The 13,168-nt window shown below is 46.4% G+C and overlaps 1 protein-coding gene across 2 annotated transcripts in view; it reads right to left on the bottom strand.

Moving 5' to 3' along the window:
• LOC147700381 (butyrophilin subfamily 2 member A2-like) overlaps positions 1 to 13,168 on the bottom strand; it is a 151,647-nt gene that overhangs the window by 28,825 nt on the left and 109,654 nt on the right. For both annotated transcript variants that reach the window (XM_086935745.1, XM_086935746.1), the window contains exon 3: positions 6,925 to 7,068. In XM_086935745.1, coding sequence (XP_086791871.1) covers positions 6,925 to 7,068 — 144 coding nt within the window. The remainder of the gene's footprint in view (positions 1 to 6,924; positions 7,069 to 13,168) is intronic.

Raw genomic sequence — 13,168 nt, 5'->3', positions numbered from 1 at the left:
AGAGCGCATCATTTGTAGTGTCTGCCACAAAGAAGAGACACTGGTGCATTGTTTTGAGACATTGAGACTTTCGAGTGAGCTGTGAGTGTTTGCCCGGAGGGCACTCCTACTAAACAGTATTGTCTTCTCATGAAAAAGCCTGAATTGAAGAGGCCCAACGCGAAGAAGACACTGGAAGCGGATTTGATGGACAATAGAAGCCTGCAAGGAGAGGTTTTGGCGGACTCTGGGTATTTTCTGTGAGCTTGCATAGAATTGGAGTTTGGAAACTAATTTTTGCTGCTTTGCTGGCATTTGTTTTAAAGTACTATTCTGTTTAGTAAAAGCAGAATGAAGTCTCTCTGTGGAAGTGTATCCCTTTTTCATCTGAGAGCATTGATCAGGAACGCCACTGTTTCACTTGAACATATAATAGATTACTGAAATGCATAGGAAGCTATATAGAATGTTATTAGATAATTCTAGGATTTGCCTTCTGTTTAGAATGGTGGAAAATTATGATTTCATTCGTAATAATGGTCACTACGTCCTCCCGTGGTCTATATGTTCTCAACAACGTGTTTTCTAGTGTTATTCTAAAATGACATTGTCTTTTATGGGTGGGATTGTTTTGTTGCTACCCAATTGACATCTGTACCCACCTCCCAACCTATGTCTCTTCCTACTATTACTTCTTTGCATTTGACTTTTACTTTTCCTTTTCTCTCTTGCTTTTTTTGAAATTGTATTATGGTTTTCTGTTAAATTTCTTGATTGGTTACCATTTGCCAGTTGCAGGGTCACGTAGGAGTACCAACGGTTCAGTTTGTGACCTGAGTAGTGGCAGTAGGTCTGCAGGACTTGCAGTGTCCCTATGACCTGCTAATAATCACAGCTGAAGTACTCTACCAAGATTGCGTGAGCGACATTAGAAAATGGAGATTGTATTGAGGAATGACGATAAAAAGCAAGAGATGAAAAACCGAAATTATAGAATGTTGTTCTCTAAGTGTGGTATAACTTTATCTATTTTTTTTATGTATTCTATTAGTTACTATATTCTGGTTTATTTCTCCTACACAATTGACGTCTGCACCAACTTCTCAACCTACTCTTTCTTTACTGTTTCTTCACATGACTTTCATATTTTACCTGAACATACATTGGTTAGGCCAGAGTTTACTGATAGACCCTTCTGTACAGCTTCTACATCAACACTAGAACATCACTAATTGTTGGGTAGGTGATCTTATACCACATACTACAGATAGAGGTGTTCACTATTTGGTCCTGCCATATATGGTCTTTGTACCACTACGTGTGTAAGAAGACTTGTCCAGAGAGAGTTGCCAAGTAGTAAGATAATACTACAGCAACCCCTTGATGATCTGATAAGTATAGACCTAGATTCAGACTGACATGGGTTTAGGTTATTGCCTATATAAGGGCAAAAGGAGCGTCTGTGGTTCTGAAAATTCCGGACCCTGCCATGATGGTGTACCAAGGCCTAAACACTCGTGCAGAAAATATCATCATACCACGACGAATTTGGTATCAATAGACCGGTAATGATCAGGACATTATGCCTGTGTATTTGCGTCACGATCGAGTGATGCTATCACCCTTAAATCACTGTTCTTGTCCTGAGCCCACGGACCCCATCTTGTGAGCGGCATCCATCTTGTGTCTTGCCCTCATATAGTCAATTGATTAAAGGCTGAATTTGATCCAAAGGACACGTCCACCTTTCTCTGACTTCTCCATGACCTGAACAGGCTGAATCTGCCTACGTGATGTTGGCCTCACCAAACCAGTCCATGCCCTCTAGTCAATCTATATTAAAGATCTGAGCAACTTGTTGTGTACATTGGCCTGAGCAAGATTAGAAGGCCGAATACAGTAGCCATGCCTGTTTATGACCCACAAGCATCCCTTATCCTACATTTCTATCTTCCACACCTGGCTCTGTTTCTCTGCTTCTGGGCTTTTACAATGGGGAGGTGACTGTTTATATGATGGGGAGGAAACCAGTTCTATTGTGAGTTTCTCCGGCCTGCACAGGAAAATATGTGAAGTTTGACATATGTTCATGATGGAAGATGGGTTGGTCAGTTTGGGCAAGTAGAATGGAATTCATAATTATAGCCTGCTTTGTTATGGTACCATGGGAGCGACCTACAATGATGTGCGTCACAGCAAGAATGTGAGCCTAGGGACAAACTTTTTGTATAAAAAGCTGGCCTGAGAAAGCTCAGAGAGGCTCCCTCTTTCAGTTGTAAAACTACGGTTGGACGACGAAGCCTCATAATTAATTATAAAAAAGATGTCTTTTAATTTTACAGATTGGCTGTCAATTCCTTTGCTGCTTTATTATGCAAACTGCTGGATAGATCCCTGGTGGGGAGAGTGAGTCATTTTAAACTTTTCCTCAGACCACAGAAGGCTCAACCCCTCTCATTGCCTTTCCTTGCCCATCTGAAGGTCAGATAACATAGAGGATCTCTTTGTTGCGGGTATCTAGAGCGACAATTGTATCACTTCCCCTGCAGGTGAGGTTAAATTGTTCTTATGCTCTCAGAGTAGTGGGCAGAGAGTGATGAGGGCGGGTGTAGGAATTAGGAAATCTAATGCTGTGAATTATGACAGAAATGTTCATTGTGCTCACCCTCATAGTAACCCTGATAATCGCAATCTGCTTCTAATGTTCTTGTGGTCATAAAGTATATACTAATTAGTACATTACGGCTATGATTTTTTAAAACATGAATTAATGGCATCATTACGATGGCGGGCCGACACCGCAATGGCAAATGAGACTACCCGCCATAGGTGCAGCAGTCCTGCCATGCCAATCAGGATGCGACCGTTAACATGAGGATCGCATCCCGCATTTTTTACATTGCGGCGGGCGGTGCTATAAGCAGCACCCGCCGCAATGTAAAAAATGCATGTTGTGCATTTGCACGCACAACATGACATGCACCTCACATTGCCTGCCACCTTCTGCATGCAAATGTAGGGGCATAACATGGGTACCCCCAAGTGCACCCCTCCACCCCCTCAACACCCCGGGGACCACAACAGGCCCCCAATACAAAAGACCGCATGCCTTTCCATGGCGGCATCGCCGCCATGGAAAGGCCTTCGCCGCCAGGCATCCTGGTATGGTGGCGGTGTCTTCCAGACACCACCACCCTATTAGGCCCGAGATACACCTGGCAGGCAATCAGAGGGATTGCCTGCCAGTGGAAATGGGGCGGACGGACTTTCTGCTGCTGCGACCCCTGCTGGCGTGCAGGGATAGATGTCGGGGCGGGATCGTCACCGCCGGTCGGCGTTGGCGATCCGCCCGACATCATAATGGACCCCTTAAAGTCAATACCACTACAGATTGTTGAGTGTGACATTCTAAGTAGGAAAGGTGTCTGTAGTATCTTGGTATTCTCTATGCTATCGCTCTCTACCTCTATTGGAATGTTCATGTGATGCATCTATCAGAATGTTGGTGATCTGCCTGTGAGTTTACAGTTGGCTGGGCTGAGCACCATGCTGGATGCTCCTGGTGGGGTCTCTCTGTACATCTCGGAATAAAGCATCACTAAATACTACTCAACGTATGGACTTCTCATCATTACATTCATGGCGACGATCTTAAGAAAGAACCTACACCTGTCAAGTCTTGATGTACTTCAAACCGTTTGAAATTAAGAAAGGAAACTACAAACCATGAAAGGACCTCCTGCAACAAGAAAAGCTACCCCAACTGCCAGCATGACCCCACCAGTGACCTACAACCGGTCGCCCACAGCAGTCTGGCAGTCGTCCTGGATAACAGTGAGTCTACAAAATGTAAGTTGGAGCTGTGCCCTGACGCTGGGTAAGCCTCTTTGTTTTGACTTTGGGACTCACGCTGTATCCTCACATGAGGGTAAGCATTTTATTGGCCAACTCTGCATTTTGCCCTATTTACAAGGAGAGTCAATTAAAAAATTTTTTGGAGCTGTGCCCTCTAATGAGTTTAACCTGAATCGTTTCTGCTCTTGGCGCATCCTGTGTTTTGCCCTCACACGAGAGTAGGCATTGACTTTCCTCACGTTGTTTGGGGAATAAATATGACTTAAGCCTTTTTTTTTGTCAATGGCAGTGAATGGGAAGACATTTGAATTGAAAAGCAGAATGTGCCCTACCTCTAGTCTGCCACATTGGCTATTTCTCCAGCGCCTGATTTTTGTTCATAATGCACTGGTGAGGAGGCTAACGGGAGGGGCATGGTGTTATGTGCTAAAATGAGTCATATTTATGGACTGCCTTATTAACATCAGCTGTGTGCTCTAAGTACTCCGTGGAAGTTCGTTGGAACTGGAGCTGTTCATCGGTCTGCTTCTTGTTGAGACTGATGACGCAGTAGAATCCAGCAAAGGGATTCGGTGATCTGGCTGCGTCATCAGTCATTCTGGAACGTGATTGAGCACTCCTCAGCACAGTAGGATGCGTGCTTGAAGCTTGTCTGCACGTCAGAGCTCTGTCTGTTTTTCTTCACAGAGCAGAAGAAAGTGACGGAATTAATATCTTCCTGTGATCTCGAGGAAAAGGGGTGTCAGTTTCTTTTGATAGCCTGGCTCAAGCTGTGTCATAAATCTTTTCTTCCTTCAGCGCTGAATGGATTTTCGAGGGAAGAAGATGGAAATATATTAATGGAACTGTGCAGGTGAAAAATGAGTTTGTAAATTCAACAAAATTTAAGGTACTGTACACTACAAGAAAATTACGGAGTCTTTTGGAAGCGCTGTCATGAATCTCAATGTGTACTTCATTTTTAAGGATAATTTATCGGGGGCAACGATCGAGCTCCGGCGTTTAAGATTTAATTAGATGTCTATATATGAACTATCTTTTGACCTTTGGTTTAATTGAATAAGATTTACTCTTTCTGCTGTTTATGTTACTTTTTTTTGGCCGTATTTATTTTTTGGCAATTCTGTACTTGCATTGGTTCATGTTTTAATGCCACATCGTTTCGTTTTGCACACAACACACATGTTTCCTGCTTGTGCACTACAGTGTTTTGTCTTTTACACTTGCAGTGAGCTTTGGTCCCAGCTGCTCTTTTGTTCACATGCTTATGTTTAATGTTTTTGGGGATGTGTCCCATTTTCATTGGCTTGCAGTGGGTTTTAGTCCCACCTGCTTTATTTTCCATGTTCTTGCGATGGGTTCCTAGTCCCATTTCATTGCACTGGGTTTGAGTCCTTCCTGTGTAATTTAAATGTTTGTGATGGGTCCTAGTCCCATTTATTTGCAGTGGGTTTTAGTCCCATCTGTTTTATTTAAATGTCTTTTGCGATGGGTCCTAGTCCCATTTGCTCACTGTGGGTTTCAGTCCCACCTGTTTGAATTGCAATGGGTTCCAGTCCCATTTGCTTACTACGGGTATCAGTCCCACCTGTTTATTTGCTATGGGTTTAAGTCCCATTTGCTTGCAGTGGGTTTTAGTCCTACTTGCGAAATTTTTATGTATTAGCAATTGGTTACAGTCCCATTTGTTTGTAGTGGATTTTAGTCCCATCTACTTTATTTATATGTTTTTGCTATGGGTTTCTACTCCCATTTTACTGTTGTGGGTTTTAGTCCCACCTGGCACTATGTCAGTTGTCTACACGGACTTCGTTTATTTTTGTTTTGTGCCCTGTTTGGTGTGCGTATTTTAGTCTCCTTCAGAGGAGCTATGTTTGGGTTATAGTCCTCTAACATTATTGTGTTTTTATTCACATTTAGGTTTTAAAAGTTTTACATCCACATATTTTGCTTATGTTCACTATTTTTGTGCATTTATGCTTTCTATGCTAAATATGTTCTAATTTATATGTGTTCAGATTTGATGTATTTTTTTTATTGCAACTTTCTGCACTGTTATCTCTTGCTTTACGTTATTTCTCTTGTTCTTTCTCTTTTCTATTTCCTTCCTTTGTTTTCTTTTTAAAGTCCTGTAAGAAGAGAGGATGGTTTATATGGTGTAAGAAGGGAGTTTGGTTTATACGTTTCCATTCTTCTTTCTTTGTTCTCTCTTTACGGGTGTTTCCTCTTTGCTGTTACTTTTTCCGCTTATGCTCAATTTACTTACTTTTATTTTCTCCTATTCTCCGTTGCTGTTTTTAGCTTTTTGTTTTCTGTTAAGGAGAGAGGACAATGTAGTATCTTGGTATTCGCTATGCTATCCCTCTCTACCTCTATTGGAATGTTGATGTGATGCATCTAACAGAATGTTGGTGATCTGCCTGACAGATTACAGTTGGCTCGGCTGAGCACCATGCTGGATGCTCCTGGTGGGGTCTCTCTATACATCTTGGAATAAAGCATCACTAAATACTACTCAACGTGTGGACTTCTCATCATTACAGTGTCCTTCCTGAATACCACTGCACCTTTGAGAGAGGGGCTTCCCCTGTGCAACGATGCAGGCTGCAGCTGTGCAGTAAACTAGACCCACCTTTCTCATGCATAAAGCATTAAACTCAACTCAGTCCTTGTGTTATTGGGCTAGGGCAGGGTTCTCCAATGTCGATCCTTGATCCATGCTATATTTTTAAGACAACTACATTTATCTAAATCGGTATATGCTAAAAATATGGCATGGATCCGGCCTTCCAGGACCGACTTTGGAGAACCCTGGAACCTCTTTCCATCACTCCCAACACTCTGCCTCAATCTTTCACCGCATGCTTGGACTCATAAGTGGTTGTTTTCACAAAACGTGCAGGCACTCCCAAACCTTAGCTATTTGAATAGGCTTTTTTTAATATGAAAGGCAGTGACCTGGAAGACAATTCAAAACAAATACTGCTCTGTGCAAGCCTTGTAATTAAAATGTAAATGGCTAGAACAATATGTATTTTTATTCACAAATCAAATCTGCTTGTAGAAAATTAAAAAGTAAAATAGTCCCACCTCTGTGGAGACAGTGAGTCTCTCTCAGATGAGGCTGTAAATCTCTCCATGAAGAGGAATCTTCTGTTCCAGGCTCAATCCTCACCCTGGGGCAGGTCTGTTCAGGGAGACTTCCTTGTCTGGCATGAATGTTGTACTGGCAAACTACAGCAGAGGAATGAGAGAAGAATACAGTGAGACAGAGGAAGGGAGGAAAAGACAGAGAAAAAGAAAACCAAAGATAAAGAGAAACAGTTATAGAGGTGGAGAAACAGAGAGGTAGAGATTTGGCCAAGAGACAGAGAAAGTGAGAGAATGGGTGTCAGGGGGTAAGAGATCAACCCAATATAGTTCTTCATGCAACAAAGAGCTGAACTGTTTAATGTGATTTGTTAGGACTCCTCTTTGTGTGTTTGATGGCAGAATATCATGGAATGAATACTGTCTGACAAAAATATCTCGCCTTCTGGGATCTTTTGGTAAAATGGAAATAGGATTTCCGGGGTAGTTTTTTTTTTCCACACCTTATATTAAGGGGAAATAGAAAGGGGTAGGGGAACTTACACCAGGGTACCCTGGCCCTGTGCCAGTGAGACAGAACCTGCATTCTGTAGTGTATAATATTTCATTTTTCATTTTAAGTAATTTCTTTTTACAAACAACATGCAGTGGACAAGCAGTGGGTTGGATAATGAGTTCTAAGCTTTTCGCTCCCCCACAGTGCCTCTCTTGGATGCCTGTGACTGCTCACCATCGCTTCCAATGAGAGTCAAGCACTGAAAGGAGTTTACTTGACCCAGTTTGCAAAGTCATAGTAGAATGGACCCTAGGACACAAGAGTCAAGCAGCACCAGCCCCCACAGATGTGGCCCAGTTGCCCCTGCTTACCCAGTGGACCCCCTGAATGGGGTCTGACAATAGGTGTCAAGCTCTGTGTGATCCTGATCAGCCAGTCCAACTTTCAACAGGAGAGTGGCAAGTTAACCCTTTACACTGTAAATACCTACACAGCTGCATGAAGATACACAGCTAATTGGGGCAGACCAGGGCTCCCTGCCCCTAGATCAGTTGAGCATCTCTTTCTAGATAAAGCCTGGAAGGACCCCAAGAACAAGGACAGTAGATCCTCGTGAGTTACATTAGAGACCAAATTGAATAACTGGAGGAGAGGGAAGGAACTGTGATAGACTTGGGGTGGACCCCATCATAGGAACCAAGGCAGGGAGTGCTGTTGAGCCAGGCTCTCCTTACCTCTTAGCAAAGATTCTCCAGACACACCGTGTTGCATCACAAATTTTGCTTTCCAACAATTTCACTAAACAGTCACTGCAGTCGATTTCAAGGGTACCCCTGCCGCAAACTCCAGAAGGGATTCCCTTGGGAGGGTTGACTCTAGCTGAGACCCTGAAGTTGCAGTAGGCTTTCTAGCAAGCGAAGGATGAGGAAGAGGAGCCAAGGGAGTCTGAGAGGAACAAACTCACAAGGAACAGGAGGAAAGGAAGAGGGAGACACACAAAGAATGGGTGTGAGGGGGAGAAGGGGAAATTAGAGGAAACTGGCTGGAGAGAAAAAGGCTAGATTTAGAGAGTGAGGAGCTCAGGATGACAGCTGAGACAGCTATATCTGGGACAAACATTTGCACTTTCAGCAGTTCCAACCAAGGTTGCAAAAGAGCGTGTGTACATGCAGAAGGAGAGACAAGATACTTTAGAATGATGTATGAGTTTTGGGATTGCTTTTAAGGCACTTGAGACAATTGCCTGGGAAGGTATGGCAGTCACCGGAAGGATTCCTGTGTCTGAGGAAATGATGTTTGAACGCATAAAAGAAGCTCTGATCAGAAGGTTTGGGCTTAGACCAGCTCAGTAGATCCCAAGGGTTAAAGATATCAAGGGAGCAGATGGTGTACCTTATGAGATTTGGCTCATGGAGCATTGCATGAGTGCAATTAGTGGGTGGGGTGGATGGAGTCCACGGATGTTCATGCCCCTGGCCAGTTTATAGTGGCAAGAGATTCAATGAGGAGTGCTCTAACCCTCTTAGGCAATACCTGTCATATCTGACAGAAAGGGGTCCAAGGAGCCTGCAGTGTTGACTGACAAGTGGTTAGCTAGCTGCATGCTTTGCTGGAGGGGGAGAGGAACGCTCCACAGACTAGCTCCAAACTAGAGGGTAGAGTTTCCAAAGCACCTTCAAAACCTCGTTGTTTTCTTCCTAGTTTAGACCTCCCTTTGGGAATGGAGAGCTTTCTAACTTTTATTTCATTACACTTAGTTCTAAGTGTCACAAGGAGTGACATTACAAGACATATGGCAGTATTGCTAGTGTGTTGACTAAGTGAAGGGACTCATGAGAGAGAGTCCAGTGGTGCCTAACCCAGTCACTGAATTTAGAAGAGGGACAAAGAGGCCTTACACAAACAAGGTGAGGCTCATGCTAGAAGCTAGCACCGATGGGAAGAAGGGTCCTGCCTTGAGACTCACGCTGGAAGCTAGCATCAACGGGAGGAAGGGTCCCGCCCTGAGAGGCTCATGCTGGAAGCTAGCATCGATGAAGGGAAGGTCCTGCCCCGAGAGGCTCATGCTGGAAGCTAGCATCGATGGAGGGAAGGGTCCTGCCCTGAGAGGCTCATGCTGTAAGCTAGCATCGATGAAGGGAAGGGTCCTACCTGAGAGGCTCATGCTGGAAGCTAGCATCAACGAAAGGAAGATTCCTCCCTGAGAGACTCGTGCTGGAAGCTAGCATCGATGGTGGGAAGGGTCCCGCCCCGAGAGGCTCATGCTGTAAGCTAGCATCGATGAAGGGAAGGGTCCTACCTGAGAGGCTCATGCTGGAAGCTAGCATCAACGGGAGGAAGATTCCTCCCTGAGAGACTCGTGCAGGAAGCTAGCATCGATGGGAGAAAGGGTCCTGCCCTGAGAGGCTCATGCTGGAAGCTAGCATCGATGGAGGGAAGGGTCCTGCCCTGAGAGGCTCATGCTGGAAGCTAGCATCAATGGAGGAAAGGGTCCTGCCCTGAAAGGCTCATGCTGGAAACTAGCATCAACGGGAAGTAGGGTCCTGCCCTGAGAGGCTCATGCTGGAAGCTAGCATCGATGGAGGGAAGGGTCCTGCCCTGAGAGGCTCATGCTGGAAGCTAGCATCAACGGGAAGTAGGGTCCTGCCCTGAGAGGCTCATGTTGGAAGCTAGCATCGATGGAGGGAAGAGTCCTGCCCTGAGAGGCTCATGCTGGAAGCTAGCATCAATGGAGGGAAGGGTCCCGCCCTGAGACGCTCTTGCTGGAAGCTAGCATCGATTGAGGGAAGGGTCCCGCCCCGAGTGGCTCATGCTAGAAGCTAGCATCGACAGGTGGAAGGGTCCTTCCCTGAGAGGCTCATGCTGGAAGCTAGCATCGATGGAGGGACGGGTCCTGCCCTGAGAGGCTCATGCTGGAAGCTAGCATCAATGGGACATAGGGTCCTGCCCTGAGAGTCTCATGCTGGAAGCTAGCATCGACAGGAGGAAGGGTCCTTCCCTGAGAGGCTCATGCTGGAAGCTAGCATCGATGGAGGGAAGGGTCCTGCCCTGAGAGGCTCTTGCTGGAAGCTAGCATCGACAGGTAGAAGGGTCCTTCCCTGAGAGACTCATGCTGGAAGCTAGCATCGATGGAGGGAAGTCAAGTCAAGTCAAGTCAGAGAATTTATATAGCGCACTACATACCCAGAGGGTCTCAAGGCGCTTAGGAAGGGGAGGAGGATTACTTGTCAAATATCCACGTTTTAAGTTGCTTTCTGAATGCAAGGTGGTTCTGGGTAAGGCGAAGGTAAGCGGGGAGTGAGTTCCATGTTTTAGCAGCCAGGTATGAGAAGGATCTGCCTCCCATGGTAGTCCTGTTGATGCGAGGTACAGTGGCGAGGGCTTGGCTGGAAGAACGTAGTTGGCGGGAGGGGGTGTAGAAGGACAGTCGTGAGTTGAGGCATTCTGGTCCGATGTCGTAGAGTGATTTGTGTGCGTGGGTTAGCAGTCGGAAAGTGATTCTCTTATTGACGGGTAGCCAGTGGAGGTCTTTCAGGTGACCAGAGATGTGTTCGTTGCGCGGGATGTTTAATATGATCCTGGCTGAGGCGTTTTGGATTCGTTGGAGTTTCTTCTGGAGTTTAGCGGTAGTACCTGCGTAGAGGGTGTTTCCGTAGTCCAGTCGGCTCGTGACCAGAGCTTGGGTGACTGTTTTCCTGGTTTCGGTGGGGATCCAGCGGAATGTTTTTTTGAGCATGCGAAGAATGTTGAAGCAGGATGAGGATACGGCGCTGACTTGTCTGTTCATTGAGAGTGAAGAATCCAGGATGACGCCTAGGTTCCGTGCGTGGTCTGTCGGGATGGGTGCTTTTCCAAGGGCTTCCGGCCACCAAGAGTCGTCCCATGCAGAGGGGGATGTACCTAAGATGAGGACTTCTGTTTTGTCTGAGTTCAGTTTCAGACGGCTTTGTTTCATCCATTCGGCAACTTCTTTCATTCCTTCGTGTAGGTTAGTTTTGGCGGTGCTGGGGTCATTGGTGAGAGAAAGGATTAGTTGAGTGTCATCCGCGTAAGAGATGATGTTGAGGTTGTGTTGGCGGGCGATGGCCGCGAGGGGGCTCATGTATACGTTGAAGAGGGTGGGGCTGAGTTAGGATCCTTGTGGTACGCCACAGATGACTTCAGTGGCCTCGGATTTGAATGGTGGAAGGCGGACTCTCTGAGTTCTTCCGGTGAGGAACGAGGTGATCCATTCAAGTGCTTTTCCTTGTATTCCGATGTTGTTGAGGCGTTGTAAAAGGGTGCTGTGGCAGACTGTGTCGAAGGCTGCAGAGAGGTCGAGGAGGATGAGGGCGACTGTGTCTCCATTGTCCAGTAGAGTTCGAATGTCGTCTGTTGCTGCGATGAGGGCGGTCTCAGTGCTGTGTTTTGCTCGGAAGCCGGATTGTGAGGAGTCGAGGGATTTGTTGGCTTCGAGGAAAGCGGCGAGCTGGTTGTTGACAGCTTTCTCGATGACTTTGGCCGGGAATGGAAGGATCGAAATGGGGCGGTAATTTTTGAGTTCGGTGGGGTCCGCCGTGGGTTTTTTCAGAAGGGCGGTGAGTTCAGCGTGTTTCCAGTCTTCCGGGAAGGTGGCGGAGTTGAAGTAGCAGTTGATGACGTCTCGGAGGTGCGGTGCTATGACGGAGTCTGCTTTGTTGAAGATGTGGTGAGGACATGGGTCTGTGGGGGATCCTGAGTGGATGGAATTCATCAGGCGGACGGTGTCCTTAGTGGAGATTGGGTTCCAGTCGTTAAGGGTGTTCACGGGGGAGAATGTTCAGCAAATGGTTGGGTGGGTTGGTCTCCGGGTTGGTTGTCGAAGCTGTTGTGGATGTCTGCAATCTTGTTGTGGAAGAATGAGGCTAGGGAGTCGCAGAGGGCTTGAGAGGGGGTGATGTCGTTGGAGTTGGCCGAGGGATTGGAAAATTCCTTGACGATGTTGAAAAGTTCCTTGCTGTTGTGGGCGTTGTTGTCAAGTCGATCCTTGAATGCTGTTTTCTTGGCCTTTCGGATTAGTTGGTGGTGAGTGCGGGTGGCGTTTTTGAAGGCGTCCTTGGTGCTGGTGGTTGGGTCTTTTTTCCAGGCCTTTTCAAGGGAGCGGCAGAGTTTCTTGGACTTCTTAAGATCATCGTTGAACCATGAGGCCTTCTTGCTGCCAGGTTTGCTTTGACGTTTTTTCAGAGGTGCTAAGGTGTCGGCGGTGTTGGATAACCATAGGGTGAGGTTGGCGGCGGCTCGGTTTGGGTTAGAAGAGTGGGCTGGGGTGTTTAGAAGGAGCGATGCGGAGATCTGGTCGGTGGTGATTTTGTTCCAGTTTCTTTGCAGAGTTGGTTGAAGGTGGTTGGTGGGTTTTGGCTTGTTGTAGGTGAAGTGAACGCAGCTGTGGTCAGTCCAGAGGAGATCCGTAGTGTGGCTGAAGGAGACATGATTGCTGGAGGTGAAGATGGGGTCGAGTGTGTGACCTGCGATGTGGGTGGGGGAAGTGACTAGTTGTTTAAGTCCGAGGTTGGCGAGGTTGTCCAAGAGGGTGGTGGTGTTGCGGTCGTTGATCTTTTCAAGGTGAAAGTTGAGGTCTCCCAGAAGGATGTAGTCTTTGGAGGGGAGCGCGTGTGGAGTGATGAAGTCCGTGATGTCTTCACTGAATTTTGCGCGGGGTCCTGGTGGTCTGTAGAGGAGGGTGCCTCTGAGTGTGGTCTTGGGGTCGACGTGGATTTGGAAGTGGAGGTG

The sequence above is a fragment of the Lissotriton vulgaris genome, chromosome 8, assembly GCF_964263255.1.
Source record: "Lissotriton vulgaris chromosome 8, aLisVul1.2, whole genome shotgun sequence".
Lineage (NCBI taxonomy): Eukaryota > Metazoa > Chordata > Amphibia > Caudata > Salamandridae > Lissotriton > Lissotriton vulgaris.
The sequence above is the reverse complement of the archived record's forward strand: the minus strand, read 5'-3'. Positions and strand labels throughout refer to the sequence as shown.